An 18,513-nucleotide genomic window follows, 5' to 3' on the forward strand; every position below is an offset into this window, starting at 1 on the left:
ACGGGCCACATGAAATGACTTCGTGGGCCACATCCGGCCCCTGGGCCTTGTGTTTGACATGTCTGCTATAAAGGGATGGCTTATTTTCTAAAGAAAAAAGAAAGAAAAACCACATATCTAAAAAAGAAAGGTGTTCAATAAAATACCTTAGTTATTAGGCATACTTGGTATTGTAATAGAAAAGAGTATTTGTAGATCATGAGTGAACTATGGAATTAGTACTCTGCTATACCAGAATCTAATGAAATCAATCATTCCAGACACTGTTATTTTATAATACCTTTTGATTGCATTATCCTTATGGCCTAAGCTTCCAAGAAATATTTTTTGGAAGCAATAGGTGCTGTTCTGCAGAAAAAGTAATGTGAACCAGGCATTTTTCCCTAGCTATGTGGTGGAAAATCTGAAAAGTAGTTAATTCTCAAGAGTGCTTAAAAGTTCATTTTTATGGGCTTTTTTGCAAAATGGCACCACTGTGTTGCCAAGAAAGGTGCCAAGAAAGTGGATTCTGTCAGATGACAGGGAATATTTTCCTGATGTGACTGACCTTAGTATTGCCTTCTTACCCAACATCAACACAACAGAGTAAAACTGTCCTTGCAGTTTTGTATGCCATTCTATCAGAAATAATTCTGTAGAGAAGAATTATTCCAAAGATAAATTTTTGAGGGCTGCATAAGAGCAATAGCATTTAGACCAGGGATGTCAAACTGCTGGCCCATGGGCCGGATGCGCCATGGCAAAACTGCGCCCAGCCCATTGCCATCAATAGAAAAAAAGTCGTGATACGTGGCAACACATCATGTGACGTTGCAAGTTTGACACCCCTGACTTAGACTTATATATTGTTTCATAATGCTTATAGCCATTTAGGGAGTCAGCACAGTACCCCCAACAATGTGGATCCTCATTTTACCAACCTCAGATGGATGGAAGGTTGAGCCAACCTTGAGCTGATCAGGATCAAACTTTTGGTAATGGGCAGAGTTAGCTTACAGTACTGCATTCTAACCACTGTGCCACTGTGGCTCTTATGTTCAGGGCCTGATACAAATGAAGAGCATCAAAGTGTTCCTTTCTTTCTCTATCAATCCTTCATTTCTCTCCCTCAGCCACTTTCCCCATTGGGCTACTGAGGAAAGGACAAGATGGTCAAGCAGTAAGTCTGAACTGTTCATTTGAGGACATTATGGTAGATGCCTACAGGTGGATTTGGAGAATTTAAGTTTAGGTATAAGATATAATTTTTTGTAAGGGATACACACTTTAAGACATTTGGTATCTTCTATTCTAAACTATCACCTTGCAACAGTTACTAAAGTCTTATTTATAAAGCACAGGAATAAAAATGGAGAATGCAGCAGATACTAATCCAGACCCTGCTCAGGATGAGCCTGCTGCTCGAGCGGAGAACCAGCCTCCTCCAGATATCCCTGCTCCACCAGAAATTATAGAGCCTGGTCCTGGACCCCCTGAGGATGAGCCTCTCTCCAAAATGAAAGATGCAGATTTATTAGACCGTTCTCGTTTGAAACCCTCTGTTCGTGCAGGCGGGGAAACTGCAACCCGTAGAATGTCTAAATTCCGCCGAAGTAACAGTGGAGTTCAGTCACTGCAGGAAACGCTGAAAGAAAAACAGGTTTGTAATCATGATGCACACAGTAATAAACTTTTGAACTTTCCAAAATTAGGCTCGATTCCTGTCTCTTGATCCAACTATTTAAATTCTTTGTACATATTACCATGATAATAACCCTAATCCTTAGGAGTACAGTTAGGATAATATGTTGTTCAGATCCTTTGATTTGATTAACATCCAGCTTGGAACTGGCCAAAATATTTAGAATATAATTAAGAAGGACAAATCATATATTTCTGGGTCCACAAGGATTATTATATAGTGGTCCATTAGATATTTGCAAAAAGAACAATATAGAGAGTTGCAATTCATGAATGAATTTGGGAGGGGATTGTATTTTCTCAAATCAATAATTCATGGCACTCATATTTCCAAGGACTGAGCAAGGAAAATGTTGTAATGGCAACTATGCATCACATTTCTATTTACATTTTCCAAAGTAAACTGGAAAACAAATATCAGTTAAAAATAACTGGGGATTTCATACCAGGATTCTTGGCTGAAACCTTAACTAGCTGGGATAACTGTCACAACTGATTCTGATAGAAATTGCACAACAGCATCCATGAAAGGGGTGGATTGCGGAATAACAGAATGAGGAAGCATGTTCTGCCATTGCAATGCAAACTCCATCACTTTTCTATATGTCATGACATCACACACACTTCCAGAAGGGTCAGGGCCCACAATGCAACAATGCTTTTGTTATTTTGATGAAAGAATCATGTTCTGGGGCACCAATGTCTCTCTGCCACTTCTTGAAACCAAGCCATTGATTTTTTTTTTTTTAAAGAAAAGGCCAGGAATTATTTTTTTCAGAAGAACTGATGGAATATTTTTGTTGTTCATAAGTTGAAATATCATATTATGATTTACAGTGTTGTACCTTTAAAAATAAGTAACCTTTTACTGTAATTCATTTTTGCATTCTTTTTTCTTCTCTTTTTAAAACTTTGTTCACCACTAATTTGTTGTTATTTTTAGGGCAAACATGTTCATTTGGGGTTTAGTCCTAAAAAGAATTATTTTGAAGTCATTGTTTGAAGTATGCAAAATATTTTGACTGACTAAATGCATAAATAAATAAGGGGCTCACTGCCTCACCATTTTTCATTAGTCCCATTATGAACTAAGTACATTTCCTTCCTTCTTTCCTTCCTTCTTTCCTCCCTCCCTTCCTTCCTTTCTGTAATCTATTTTCTTTCTTTCTTTTAAAACTGGTGTATTAGTTGAATAAATTCAAAAACATATCAGAATCAGTTGTAACCACAACAATATAGAGCAGAATCATAAACTTCAATGTTGATTTTTTTTGCTTCAGGTCACATTTTGCATATATACATTTGCATTTCTAAGAGCTTGAAGTAATATGTATGCATTTCTATCTTTATGTTATTGTGTAAGCATTTAAAGAATCCCTACCTCAAGAAACTGTTTAGAAAATAACGGGAGGGAAATAATAAAGAAAGGCAAGAGAAACTGAAATAGGGATAAACTGGTTGAACATTGCTCGTTATTTAATTTCATACTATTTAATATATTTGAAATAAAATATGAGTACCATAGAAACAATAAACAGTAAACATACAACTGTTGCATAATTTTTCTTCATTTTTTTCCAACTAGGCACGATACAAAGAAGCAAGAGAAGGCAGAAAAATGAAGGTTAATTCTGCATATAAATATATCTTTGAAATTCTCTCTGACAAACTTGGATTAGACATTGGAACAGTAGAAGAATTAATCCTGGATGGCCCAACAGTGAGTTTACTTTACATTCATTTTACAAGGAACATTTTAAAAACTGTGTTCATTCTGTTTTTCACCCTCTAATACAGGGGTCCCCAACCCCCGGTACATGGCCCAGTACAGGGCTGCTGCGGCATGCCAGCAACCGGTCTGCACAAACAAGGAAAGCCCCATCCACAGGATGCAGGCAGCACACAAAACCACGCCCCTCTCTGGTCTGTGGAAAAACCTCTCTCCACATAACCGGTCCTGGGTACCCAAAAGGTTGTCGACCTCTGCTCTAATACTAATACAACCTATGCCAAGATTTTCAGCAGCAGAGTCACCAAAATATAAGGCATTATGATTAAATGCAATGTGTAAATCCAGATAAACATCAGAATAACTTACATATGAACAACTTACATATTGTTTTTTGTTCTAATCAAATGTGCATGCTGTTATGACTAGAATGTACTTTATTTGTACTCTATATTGTGACTTTTTGGTCTGATTACATATATATATACATATAAATTTATGCATACATAGTCACATGGTATGGAATGAAGGAAAGGGAGATTCAGATAATCAAACCAAAAAGTCACAGTATAAAGAGTACAAATACTTTCTGAAATGCCTTCTACATAGCAATAAATAAATTCAGGAATTCAACTTTATTTTGATTGTGGCCCGCCTTTTTGTTGTTGTTGTTAATTGCAAAGTCGTGTCCGACCCATCGCGACCCCATGGACAACATTCCTCCAAGTCTTCCTGTCCTCTACCATCTTCTGGAGTCCATTTAAATTCACACGTACTGCTTCGGCCAGCCTTTTATAGGCATATAAATCTAATAAATTAATTAAATATAAATTAAATAAATTATACAATCTTCTTTGACCATTATGTGTAATTTTATAATATCCATCACAGGTATTTTTTAAAGCCAGTGTTCCAAGATCTAAGTTCTAGGTTTTTCCTGTCCAAATCTTTAATTTAAAATATTAAAATCATACCTGGAATACTGCATCCAGTTTTGATCACCATATTACAAAAAAGATGTTGAGACTTTGTGGAAAAAGTGCAAAGAAGAACAACTAAGACAATTAAGGGTCTGGAGACAAAAACATATGAAAAATGGTTGCAGGAATTGGGTATGGCCAATCTAAAGAAAAGAAAGACTAGGGGTGACATGATAGCAGGATTCCAATGTTTGAGAGGTTGCCACAAAGAAGAGAGGGTCAACTTATTTTCCAAAGCACCAGAAGACAAAATAAGAAACAATGGATGGAAACTAAGCAAGGAAACAAGCAACCTGGAATTAAAGAGAAACTTCCTAACAGTGAGGACAATTAACCAGTGGAACGGCTTGTCTTCAAAAGTTGTAGATGCTTCATCACTGGAGATTTTTAAGAAAAGACTGGACAGCCACCTATATGAAATGGTATATAGAGTCTCCTGCTTGAACAGAGGATGGGACTAGAAGACCTCCAAGGTCCCTTCCGGCTCTGTTCTGATTGATTGATTTTTCTGTTTGAGGAAATAAAAAACAGATAGGATTTATTAATATAACTATTCTCAAGAGTTTAGGTATAGCTGATCTTTACCAGGTCCCTCTCTATGTTTTGTTCTTAATCAAGCTAGAAGGGAATTTTACACATAACAACATAATGACAACTGAAAACATCTTAAAGGCATTGTTTCCTTTAATATTTGACAACTAGTACTCCTTTAGGGATTTTTTAAAAAAATAAATAGTGTGGTGATTTGGCAAAATGTTGAATTTATATCCTATCTTTCCTTTTTAATAGTTGCTAGCATTTGATAGCTTTTTTGCCAAAGGAGGAAACAGAACACTGAAGTTTATCTATCAAGAGGGTGAAGCTCCTGGCATAGGTAAATGTTAAAAATGATTTTATCACAATTTCAGAGAAAAGTAAATTGTTTGGTTTTGAATACGCATACAAAGAAAGAGCCAATCATGTAGAATAATACAGAATTTATACAAATAGGATTTTATCACTATGTTATATTTTCAAAATGCAAGTATAATAAAGAATTGTAAACCACCTCTGCGAAAGGGAGGAGGTCAGTCCAGTTCATTTGCTAATAATCCACATAGCATCTGAGATACTGCTCCACCATTGAGTTCACTTTTTAGCCGCCCCATTCATAGACAACTGAAAAGCCAACGATAGTCCCTGTGACGAGCCAATTAACTTGAGGAAGCCCATCTAGAACTTGGCCATAAACTGCACCCCTCGGTCTGAGATTATCCACTTTGGTGCACCGTGCAGCCTGTAAATATGCTTCAGAAATATCTTGGTTAGTCTTTGGACAGACGTGAGTCCTTTGCAGGCGATGAAATTAGCCTGCTTTGAAAATAGATCTATCACAGTCCAAATTATCGTATTCCCCCTACTTTCACATAACTCCACTATAAAATCCATAGCAATTTCTTCCCATGGCTGGGAAAGGTCTGCAACCAGTTGTAATAATCCAGGGGTTTTTCCTGGAATTCTTTTCATGGTGGCACATACAGCACAGTTCTTAACGTAGTTCTCTACATCTTGTTTCAAACCCAGCCACCAAAATTGTCGATGAACCAGATGCAGTGTTTTTAAATATCCAAAGTGTCCAGCTTGTTTCACATCGTGACCATGCTGGAGACCATTAAGGCGGAGGGTTTCGGGCAAATACAACTTCCCCCCTTTGTAAGCCAAACCATCCTTGCACGTGAAGGAGGTTTGATTTTCTTTGAACTATTGATCGTTGAGGAGTTTCTGTTTTAATTTCCTTGCCCCAGGGTCATCAGGGTTTGGGACTTTCGAAGAGGGGGCACTTCATGGCATTAGTTGAGAAGCAGCTTGTGGTGTAGATATAATTGCTTCATTAACCTTTTCACGCTGGCTCTTGTATTGAGGTAATCTGGACAAAGTGTCTGTTAAAAAGTTTTTCCTGCCTGGTATGTAAGTTAAATCAATTAAAGTATTGCGCCCACCATACTTGCTTTGGGGACAGCTTGTGGGGACTTTTCAGGGCTTCTAGGTTTTTGTGATCAGTCCATACCTCAAAAGGCACCTTGCTCCCTTCTAGGTAGTGTTGCCAGTTTAATAGAGCCCAAAGGATTTAATTTTGGGTTAATGTCATGGTTCTGATAGATGAAACCTATCAAAAGAACTTCCAGGCAAAATTCTTTCTTAAAGAACATTTTATTTGGGAAACAAAGTATTGGCATTACATAGTTGAACCCAAAAACTAAATTCCCTTCCCCCGGATACAAAATAACAAAGTACAATTCCCACCCCAATAAACTGTCATAAATCACATTCCCCAATTAGTTAAAAGCACCAGCAGTGTTATTGTTATGGCTAGCTAAGCTTTCGTTCCACCATCATCCCCGTTGCACCTTATTTCTAAAAGCAAGAAAAAGCATAGTAAAGGAGAAGAGAAAATTACTGCATTTTCATCAGTTGTCAAAGCAGGAACATCCAATGTTAGCAGCGTTGACAATTTATACACACAGGATTTTATCACTGTATTGTATTTTTTGTTGCCTGATATGGTACATAGCATGGGAGGATCTAATACTAATACCTAATAATGTTATATTTTCTAAATGATGGCTTGGAAACTAATGTTTAATATTAATTTTAGAGGTGCCATGGAGGAATTTAAATATAACCTGAATTACATGAGGACTAACCATTAGTATACTGTATGTGTTTTCCATGAATTATTTTTTCAAAGTTTTATATTCTATATTTTAGAAAATAAATTTGTTGTTAGTACTCAATAATATCAAGTAGGAACAGTCAATTGTTTTGTAGTATATGAGAGGTCAGCAAAGGATTAATTTAAATTATAGATTTAGGGTAAATATAAGTTAATATGGACTATTTAAGAACATGTACATTTTAAAATATATTTTATTGATTTTTTGCAATAACAATCTTTAGTACTTAGTAAACAGTGTGTTGTCTGGGTTCATATATATGAAAAAAACAATCAATAATAATTAATTTCTATAATTCCATGATCAATATATTAATTAATAGTATGTTTCCTTGATCTTCTCTTCTTCCAATGTTATTCTCTTTTGTCAACATTAGATAAATATAATAATATTTTCAACACATGCAACGTTAGATATAAACATTTTTGTGTTTGTACAGATAACAATAACATCCATATATAAATCTTTTCTAATTAACTTATGTTTTAGTTGCATTTGTAAAAGTCATCTTGTTAGATCACTATGTGTCCTATTTTCAAAATTCTTATTTAAACTTAATTTCCCCTCAGTATTCAAACCATTCTTATCAGTCATAGTTTTCTCAAAATTAATTACCTAAATATCCAAACTTTTCATTTTCATACCCCATCCCAATATTTTCATATTTCATATATTTTAAAGATACCATACTACTTATATATCCTATAACAGTGGTGGCGAACCTATGGCACATGTGCCAGAGGCGGCACTCAGAGTCCTCTCTGTGGGCATGCTCACCATGCCCCGGAGATGGCAACTGTCCCTCTTCAACCAGCCACCTACTAACTCGCTGAGGTCCCACATGGCTGGATGCATCCCAGCACCCTTCGCTCGCTGGGGCTGATGGTGTCAGGTAGCAGCCGCCCCAGCCTCTGCCTCACCTTGCCCTGTGACAATGGCAACCCCACCCTGCCTTGCCTTGCTTCACCTCACCCTGCAGGACGAGCCTCCTGCCCACCGCCCCACCTGCCAGAGACCCCCTGGATCTCCCCCAATCCTACCCGGCCTCCACAGGCGTCCCTTCCCACGAGCAACATTGAGGTGATCATGTCCACCTTGTCCACACCCACCCAATCTGCCATGACCACAGCCACGCCCATCCAGTGGGCCACACCCACCCGGCACCCAGCAATAAATAAGTGGGTTTTGGGTTGCAGTTTGGGCACTCGGTCTCTAAAAGGTTCGCCATCACTGTTCTATAACATCCACATGTAAAATCTTTTCTGAGCAGTTTATATTTCAACTATATTTATAAAAGTCATCTTACTGAGTCACTACATATCCTGTTTTCTAAATTCTTATTTAAGCCTTATTTTCCCCTCGGTATTCAAATCATTCTTCTCAGTCATAATTCTCTCAAATTTAATTACCTTTAAATGTCTAAACTTTCCATTCACATACCTTATCCCAGTATTTTAATGTTTTATATATTATAAAAAATACTATACCACTTATATCTCTTATCTCTCTTACTATAGGGCCCCTTTATATCCAAAATTATTTATTCTTTTAACCATATTCAAACAAATGTTTAATAATGTAGTACTCTATCTGGTAAGTTGAATCAGATCTCTTAAATCTAACTCTAGCCTTCGTCTTTTGCCAAATAGCTTTCCAAGTTAGTATGTTCTGCTTACCAGGAAGTTCCTGTATTTTTATAGGTGTTGTTGGGAGTGTGAAGGACAGGTTGAGTAGGATATGCACTTTTTGTCTCCCAGACTCTGATGATTTTTCTGGCAGCTCTATAATACATTTTGTTAAATCTTCTTTCTTATCCTCTAATTTGTTTTGACGTCCTTTCGGATAAAATATCTTTTCCATTTTCATTGTTGTAATAAAATCTTGTAGATTTTTTTCTGGTTATGTTAAGTTATAGTTCTCTTCATTTGTAGCTTCCCAGTTTAAATTACTTTCTTCTAGTTTGTATTCTGTTATCTGATTTGTTTATTCATTCTTTATCATTGTTTTTTGAGTTTTTTAATTGTAAGTTTAGATTAAAGATGTGCTCATTTATGTCATCAAAGTTGCTTTTGATCTCATCGTGGGTTGAAACTATTGTCATTTGAATTTGTTGTAGCATTGCATACATTTTCTTCTGAAAAATACTTGTCTTGTCTTGGAGTATTACTCCTGCAGCTCTTTGATGTTCCAGGCTAGATCTTTCAGAGGGGAATATTTGGTGTGATTTCCTGTCCCTTTTAGAAAAATATGCAGTATCTGTTTTGTCCTCCCTCTCCAAATAATCTTTCACCAGTACCATAGTCTGTGTAATTAGCCTTATCGAGCCAGCCAATCTCAACATCCAAATCAAGTCTTATATAGTTCTTATCTTTATAAATTATTTTTGTAATCCAATGTGTTTCTAGTTGTCAAGGTATCAGTGAAAGCAGTATTTTATAACAATTTTTCTATTCAGGAGTCAGTTATCAACCAGTCAGATTTGCAATCCAGAGTATTTAGGCACTTTGAAACCTTCTAGTAAATTCCCCCCTAGAAGATTAGCCATGAGTCAATTTTTTTTCTGCAAACAATTCTTGAGCTTAGGCAACAGTTGAAGTTTTCTTTTTCTGCAGACACTTTTTTTTAGCTTATAAATTGCTCAGTATATTTTCTTTTTTCTCAGCTGTTTTCTATTTGGCTGAAGATTATTAAAGTTCAAGGGAACAGATTAATCTTTGTTTCTGGGCATTTTGCCAATTTCTGAGTCAGAGTTGCTGTTGTTGTATGCTCTGATTCTCCATTAGATGTGAGTAGTTATTTTCCAACCTTTTCAAACAATAAAATTGCTATTGTTTTTTATAAATTCATTGAAACTCTTTAGGGTGTAAAATCTTAACGGTTTTCTTAATTTTCAGATTTATCCAGACTATAGTGTTATTAGTTTCATTTCAGTATATCTCTTTCCCCCTTAGAAGTTAATTTGCTGCTTCTGTCTATGGAAGGGTGGGGATTTAGTCCCCTCCCTCACTTTCGGAGGGTTTCTTGCTTTGGGGATTTTTTTTCCAGGGATTCAGTTATAAAATAGAAGAGAGAAGATCGATATTCTCACCCAATTTCAAGCACGCTGTTCACTGTTGTTCTGGTTCGTGCTTTTGGACTTCAGCTGCTTATAGCTTGGGCTAGATACTGATGTGCAGCTAGCCTTTCTCCTGTCAGGTTGGAGGGCTTCCCCCAGATCAAGGGGATCAATTGCTGTTGTTCCACAATCATTGGGGTGCCCCTCCTTCTTTGTCACCTCTCTTGGGTGACTTTTGACCCATTTAGGGTCCCCTGGCAGGGTGAAATCAGCCGTGGGGTGCAGAGCCCAGTGACCTCTCAGCCATATTGCTATAGGGTGGAACCGGAAGTGAGAACATGTACATTTTGATTGATTGACAAGTTGGTGTCAACTTGTAGCTGAGATTTTGTCCAAGATAAGCTGTCCCCAATCTAGTCCTTCAATTCTTCCAAGGGTGCACGCATTGCTGCTGTACCTTTCTACTTCTTTTGCGCAAACTGATGTATTTATTACATAGCAGTGACTAGCTAGGGGAAGTTTGATACCCTAATCAAAATAAATGTCAAAGTAATTCCACAACAGCTAAATTTAGCTTAACAACAACAGCCATAACAACAACAATTTATTCAACCGCCTGACTCTCAACAACTCTGGGCAGCTCACAACAATTGAGGAAATTACAATGAAATCAATTTAAAAAAAGATAAAATGATTTTCATATTTTTTTTTATTTTCAGAGTGTGGGAGAGCAATCCCAGGTATTCTCAAAGGAACTAAAATGATGAAATTGTACGTAGATGAATCTCAAGACAAATTCAAAGGACAGTGCTTATTTTTTGTACGTGCTAGAAATGACTTGCCTGTGAACATTAAGACAATGAATGAGGTATTTTTATCTTCTTTCTCATTATTACCTCTCTTCGAAAAAGCAAGATCATCAAATTTGTAAGCACAGTAATAGAAATAAGGCCCATAATTTATACAGAATCTTAATTCTTGGTGAGTGCATAGATATTTGTTCTGAACCACATAAGCACCACTTTTTTGTACCCGAGCCCCAGAGTCAGATGTAAACATTCAAGCCACATGGATTGCATTATGACATTGCAATACACACTTCCGCATTTGAACCTCAACCCATCCTGTAGATGCAGTGGGTGGGTATAATGTTACAGTGTCTAGGTTTACAAAGTACAAAAAGCCATAATGTGATTTGTTTGCTTTATTGTTAGTAGAGTATGTGAACAGAGCAACTGTAAGATTCTTCATAACTCAGGCAGTATGAAATACAAGGAGAAAAAATTCTTCTCATTGCAACATAAAACTTTCTTTAATGAGAGAGTTATTATATGTATTGTAAAATGCCAAATATTGTTGCATAATAACTTTTTGATTCTTTCCACATCTAATAACCATAATATTTTAATCTTCCCTGTTTAGGACATATACTATTCATCATTGGATGGAAATGAAGGTCTTTTGCTTGGCATCAAGAATATCTTGGCAACAGTTTTTCTGCCTGCTGTTCTTGCCACAAGCAATTGGGGTGCTTTAAATCAGACCAAGCAGGGAGAACTTGAAAAACAAAGTTTCATCGAAACATTGAACAGATATTTGGCATTTTTGGATGGTAAGATCAAATAGATCAAACAAATGGGCAAATAAGCTGAGCCTTCCATTTTACTTTTTAAAATAATTGATAACTTGATGTATTGTCTAATATCTGGTTGCGACATATTATATCCTGATTCTTATTCCTGTCCTGACTAGCCAAAAGAACTGCTGATGTGGATAGAAAAGAAGAATTTGAAGACTTGATTGGCTAATCAATAGCATATTTATTTCTGTCCCTCTTAAAATACAGGCATCTTTCTGGGAATCCAGTAAAGATCATTAAAACTTTGTCTGATCATATTAAACGTATTCCCCCAAGAAGGGTTGGGAAGAACATAATACTGTAAAGTTTACATAACATAGCTCTCTAGTGTCAAATATGAAAAGTTGATTGTTTTATAGTACATGAAAAGTCATCATAAGACTGACTGAAATAATGAACTGGAGTGAGCCAATATCATATGACAAAGGGAAAGCAATGAATTGTCAGAGTATTTTAATTCAGGGGAAAATTACAAGTGAGGATAACTTCCACAAATCAAATACTATACTTGATTTTGTGCACTTAATCAAGAGATGAGTCTTACTCCAAAGATTGCCATTCCTAAAGATTGCAGAGAAATAATCTAAAGCAGACATGTCAAACTTGCGACGTCACATGATGTCATGCGACGTATCAGGACATTTTCAGCGTGACGCATCTGGCCCACGGGTCGGCAGTTTGACATGCCTGATCTAAAGCAGTTCACATTTGCATTACATGTACTTTCATTGTCAGTCCTAAAGAAATCATTCCTGTATATCACATTCCTATGGCAATCTGCTTAATAAGACAAATGCATTGTTAAAACTTCTCCAGTGAGCGCCTCCTCTGGATTTTCTCTGACAACTATATGATTATTCATTTTCTTAGATTTTAGGCAAAGCTGTTAAGTACTTATATAATAATATATTAAGTGCTTAATATGCTAAGTACTTAAATGTGTGTGTTGCACCAAAGCTTTCATACTTTATGCTTTCTCCTTTTTGCTTTTTCAGTCTTTCTTCTGCCTCCCTTTACTTCTTGAGGCTGTCTCTTACTGAACTCACCCATTTCCTTTTTCTCTTTTTCCTAGCCATGCATCCAGGTTAAGACCTTTCTGTTTCTTTCCTTTCACTCAGAGCATTTGTGTGTGTTGTTATAGCTGAGCCTGACAGTTGCATACCCAGCTCCATAACTTTTTGTACTTTCTTAACACCTGAGCCTCATTTTTGCTTTTGATACAGCTTCCCCCACTGCCTTGGAGATCTCCAATTCTGATTTTCTTACTGACTCCACAACACCTCTCAAGAAGTCACTTTATGTCTTCTGTGATCTGTAACACTATCTTTCAGGCTATTCTGAGGATCCCATTTCTTCTGCTTCTGGCATCTTCTACTTACAACCTTGTGAAACCAGACTCTTAGTACCCAAATTAGCTTCCTAGATTCTGGCAAGCTATGATCTATATACTTTTGTATCTTTGAAGTAGGATTCTTTTTTTTTCATCTTTTCATTGATAATATTTGCCAGGTGCAGCACCATTTAAGAATGTGCAAAGAGTTGAGAAAGGATATCTTACATGGTTTTCCCTAGAATGCAAACTATTGTAATGAAACAGCACAGTATACAAATGGTAGAATCAGAGAAACTGTTCTTTTTCATTATACATAGGTGCTAGAGTGAGCATCCAGGGAACTGTTCAACTGAAAAAAATAGATAACATTGACTTTTCCAAATTCCAGTCTTTTGAGGAAGTGACAGCAGCAGCTGCCAATCCTGATATTATACATCAATTGGAGGATGCACTTATGATATGGTACAAGCAAATTGAGCAAGTAAGCATCTTCTGGTACTTTAGCTAAGCAGAGGGAAGCATAGTTAGAAAAAAAGAGCCATGAAGAGGGCATTTCTGAGGCATCATAGATGGAAACTAATAAAGAAGAGAAGTAACCAGGAATTAAGGAGAAACTTCCCAACAGTGAGGACAATTAACCAGTGGAACAGCTTGCCTCCAGAAGCTGTGGGTGCTTTATCACTGGAGGTTTTTAAGAAGAGACAGGACAACCACTTGTCTGAAATGGTATAGGGTCTCCTGCTTGAGCAGGGGGTTGGACTAGAAGACCTCCAAGATCCTTTCCAGCTCTATCCTGATTGATTGATCTTTTTCAGCATAGAACTGTTCCTACTGTGCTGGCCAATCACATTATAAAATACGGGCACGCCTTGACAGTTCCAAGTAGGCAAAACTGGTTTATGACAACATTCCAAACATGCATTTTAAAGCAAAATCTTTTCTAGACTAACCAGGCATTTGCTTGTGTTGCGATTTTATTTTGAAGGTTTAGGAAGGTTCCCTTTGATCAGGATAAGCTATTGTTTCAGATCAAAACAGTTCGGTGCCACATTTGCTCTTGGAACTGTGATAAAGGTCAATAGCCTAAATGATATGCAGATATATTTCAGCAAATCAAATATTATTACAGCCGATAGTTAAGTATTAATCGAAGATAGCAACGAATGAGGAGCTAATTTTGGATATCTTAAAAGATAGCAAACTATTATCTCTGATGAAGATAATGGTCATGATGACGATGAAGTTAGTGGTTGTGGTGATTAGCAAGGAACAGAAGCAATTGTAAGATTTCCAAAACACTTTTGCACTCTGCAGCTTAAGTTGCAAGATGAAGGCAGTTGTTTCTGTGCTGGAGGCAAAGAGATCAGGGTGATGCAAACAGCAAAGACAAAGCAAGCCCTGCCCCTTGTCTACATGCAATGCAACATTGTGCATTGGCCGAAAGGAATGCAGCTTGGAGGATGGTATTGTATGCCAGCCCTCATTCTTCTGAGGAAAGCAGGGAGGACCTGCAGACCCCATTGGAAGAATGAAACAAAATGTCACGTGACAGTCCTGAATGTGACATAGCAACACTGACATGATAACTATATTGTACAAATTTAACATTGACAGGTTTTGATTGAGAGTGAACAGATGAGAAAGGAAGCTGATGACTCAGGTCCACTTACCGAATTAGAGCACTGGAAACGAATGTCTGCCAAATTTAATTTTATTATTGAGCAGATTAAAGGACAACCTTGCAAATCTGTCATAAATGTTCTCAACGTTTCACGTTCCAAAATTGTAAAGGTAATTCTTAGTTGTTGGGTTGTTATTTTTAAAAATGAGGTTTTAATGATTTATACCAGTGGTGGCGAACTTATGGTACGCGTGCCAGAAGTGGCACTCGGAGCCCTATCTGTGGGCACACGTGCTGTTGCCCCAGCCTCGCCTCCCTTGTGGCCCCTTCCTCACCAGCAGCCCCCCTGGAGGAGAGTCGCCCCTGAGCGTGGCCCACGCAAAGCAGCACAGCCAAGGACATGACAGCCAGGTAGCGTAGACAAGACTCTGCTCTCATGCCCCATCGCGCACAGTTGATGTTGCGGGGCGCAGGCAGAGGGCGTGGCCACCATGGCGCTGCTGGGCTGTCTGGGCAATCTGCGGCGGGTCCTGGAGGCGATGAGTGACCCTGCGGGCAGGCGTGCACGCGGGATGGGGTGGGGGCAGAGCAGGGGCAGGGCAAGGGGTAGAATGGGGGCAGGGCCAGTTTTGGGGCATTCAGTCTCTAAAAGGTTCACCATCACTGATTTATACGGTCTGTTTTAATATATCCCCATTCCTTTTTTAAGATAATATAAACTCCATGAAAATCTGTGGCAAAAGGCAATATCTAACTAACCTTGGCTGATCTCAACAAGTTAAAACAAGTTGGATCTGCCTTGAACTTGGATGAGAGGCTACTAGAAAGTCACACTAGGCTACCTTGGGAAGTAAAAAGAACAAACTCACAATTAAAAAACACATTCATATTTCTGCCAGGAAAATTACATGCAATCATCAGATGTTAAGCTTGTACCTCTTTAATTTCATAAACACGTTATCACATGTTTGGAGAATTACACTTTTTCCATTTAGTTTAATTAATTCAGAACTAAAATGCTATATCTGCCTGGTATAGCTCTAACTGCTAACGTGTACATATTAGAATTGAGATATTCTCTAAGCATACGTTTAAGAGAAAGTAAATATGTCTTTGCTTTAATTTAATCAATTAAAATGCTTACATCAATCCAATGGTATGACATAGAAATTATGATCCAGTTCAGGGGTGTCAAACTCGCAATCTCACGTGACGTGTCGCAATGTATTGTGACTTTTTTTCCCATTGCCGGCAATGGGGTGGGCGCAGTTTTGGCATGACACATCCGGCCCACAGGCCGACAGTTTGACACCCCTGATTCAAATGTAAGAGCCAAGCAGGTGAGGATGAAATATGATTCTTACGTCAAAGTTATTTTGTAACTTAAGGACAGAGGGCAGTACTTTCAAGGCTAAATAAAGAAAATATGGGAGGAAGAGGTCCAAAGCTGGGCCCTCAAATACATAGAGCACAAGACTGAGTGGCTGCTAGTTGAATAGCTTCTAATTCTCCATAATAAATCTACTTAATCTGTCTGCTTGGAAATGTGGAGGAGGGAGAGTTAAATGGAGGTAGTATTTGGCACAAAGCCTTGACTCTTCAAAAGTTGAGATTACATTTATTGCCTTGTGGTCTGTAAGTGTGCACTGGTGCTTAGATGTAACACAGCTATTTCTCTTAAGTGCTAGAACTGCATTTGACAGCAATATTATTTGGTTGACTGTTTGATATTACTGTCATTATATGGAGCAATTGATTTATTCTAATTTAACATGCAGAAAATTGAGGCTAATTTACAGCAATTTTACTCAGACATGGATATTAATGTTTTTTGGGAAATCCCAAGTCCACGTTTTGATGGCTGAATTAAAACAGCTTTTAGAGCCTAGAGGTTTGGAGAGACAGCCAATGGGTTGCCACTGCTCTCAGCAGACAACATTGTAAGCAGATGCCCTTCCATTTTTTTTATTCCATTTCTACAATCCTTGAATTAGCTGCATAGTACTACATGAGTGCATTGTAATACCACTTCCCCAGCATGAGAGTGTTCCTCTTTAATCTACACAAGTGTATTAGTGGCGCATGGCAATGTCCTAATATATTGTTATTCTGCCTTAGCACTCAGAATAACTTGCAAGTCAGCAAGTCTGTCATGGCACTTACCTAATGCCTCATCCCTGAAATAGATAGTCCTGACCCTGGTGGCCTTCAGGAAAAATATTAAAACGTTTTCCCAAGGTACTAGTGTCAGTATGTGTATAGAACTGACCTGGGGTGACTGATGGAAGATGTAAGTTTTGTGGGGCTTCACCCTTGTTTATTGTTTTAAAAGTTTTCATACCGCTCTCTGTCCTTTCTGGTAGATGGGAAGCAATATAAATTTATTTAATAAGTAAACAATATAGTCTTGCTGCATATACAGTATAACCCCTAGTCTCACAGTGAGTGCAGTTACTGGTGGTAAAACCATTTTTCTTTAAATAATTTATTAATAAAAGGTAGCTATCAAGAATTTGAATCTGTATTTATTTATTCATGTATTTATTTATTCCAAGTATAGCTAGAATTAATATTTCTACTACATGAATTCTGCACATTTTATTTCAGTGTTTTAAAAGTTCAACATTTTGTTTTTACTCTAGCTGTGGCGAGAACTGGATGCCAGAATTACAGATACAGCCAATGAATCCAAGGATAATGTTAGATATTTATACACACTTGAAAAAGTTTGTCAGCCACTCTATAATTATGATTTAGTGAGTAAATTTTGAAGACGTCTGCATACAATTTTGTGTATATTGTGTACTTAAGTTTTCTATTAAAGTATATGCTGTAAAATAAATAGCTTTAAAATGTATATCATAAGCAGAAGATTCTAAATCTAATTATATTCTATATATGCTGCAGTGGTATTCTTGTGTCCTAAAATACCTGACTTTTACAGACAATTATTATCAATCAATGACTTACATCTTTCTGGTAGTGATGTAGATTTAAAATAATTATCAAGACTGGGCTGTAGATAGGAATCTAAGATTAGAAAGAAATAATCCAAAATATAATCCAGACTGAAAGGAGAACCTGGAATGCATTCATATGAAATACAACAGAAGATATTTGATAGATAATAATTTATGTTTCTTGTTAATAAGTTATGTTTTATTATTTTTATGGGTCTATTGTAAATTGCCTTAATCATTCTTGGAATAGAAGAGTGATTCCAAAATGAAGAATTACTTTTTTAAAAAAAACTGTTTGTTGGGTGCAAAGAAAATGGCGGGAGGAACTGCACTCAGAAATTTGCCTTTTAAGTGCAACGAATAAACTCTTCACTCATTTTAGGCATTAGGAATTTAGATTTGTTTTGAAAACAGCCATATCCCTCTTGCACCCATTGTCAGTCCCACCTGGTAGTTTAAAGTATGCCATTTTTCACTCTGAATTTTATAAAACATTTCTCTTAGGTTTCCATGGCCCACGGAATACAGAATTTGATTAATGCTATAAGAATGATTCATAGTGTTTCCAGATATTATAATACTTCTGAAAAAATGACATCTCTCTTTATCAAAGTAAGTGCTTTTAATTAGTGAACTGAAGAGTGCTCTGTACATAAATGTGCAAGCCTCAGTGTTGACTATTGTTTTCTGATGTATAAAGTATATTTCAATGTTTTACATCTGCTGCTAAGCGGGCTTTCTAACCAAATGCTCATGCCCCCATCTAACTGACAGAAATGACCTTGGTTCCCATGGGACAGTA

The 18,513-nt window shown here is 37.1% G+C and overlaps 1 protein-coding gene across 1 annotated transcript in view; it reads left to right on the top strand.

The window, feature by feature from the left end:
- Nucleotides 1-18,513, top strand: part of DNAH8 (dynein axonemal heavy chain 8) — a gene marked incomplete at its 3' end in the record, with an annotated part of 110,344 nt that overhangs the window by 2,554 nt on the left and 89,277 nt on the right. Inside the window, exons 2-10 of the mRNA XM_039347014.1 lie at nucleotides 1,113-1,639; nucleotides 3,266-3,400; nucleotides 5,179-5,263; nucleotides 10,878-11,026; nucleotides 11,581-11,770; nucleotides 13,448-13,611; nucleotides 14,745-14,921; nucleotides 17,394-17,507; nucleotides 18,216-18,323. Of these exons, the coding sequence (XP_039202948.1) occupies nucleotides 1,349-1,639; nucleotides 3,266-3,400; nucleotides 5,179-5,263; nucleotides 10,878-11,026; nucleotides 11,581-11,770; nucleotides 13,448-13,611; nucleotides 14,745-14,921; nucleotides 17,394-17,507; nucleotides 18,216-18,323 (1,413 nt within the window). The remainder of the gene's footprint in view (nucleotides 1-1,112; nucleotides 1,640-3,265; nucleotides 3,401-5,178; nucleotides 5,264-10,877; nucleotides 11,027-11,580; nucleotides 11,771-13,447; nucleotides 13,612-14,744; nucleotides 14,922-17,393; nucleotides 17,508-18,215; nucleotides 18,324-18,513) is intronic.

This window comes from Crotalus tigris, unplaced genomic scaffold, assembly GCF_016545835.1.
Source record: "Crotalus tigris isolate CLP2741 ecotype Arizona unplaced genomic scaffold, ASM1654583v1 scf7180000018048.2368360, whole genome shotgun sequence".
NCBI classification, from domain to species: Eukaryota; Metazoa; Chordata; class Lepidosauria; order Squamata; family Viperidae; genus Crotalus; species Crotalus tigris.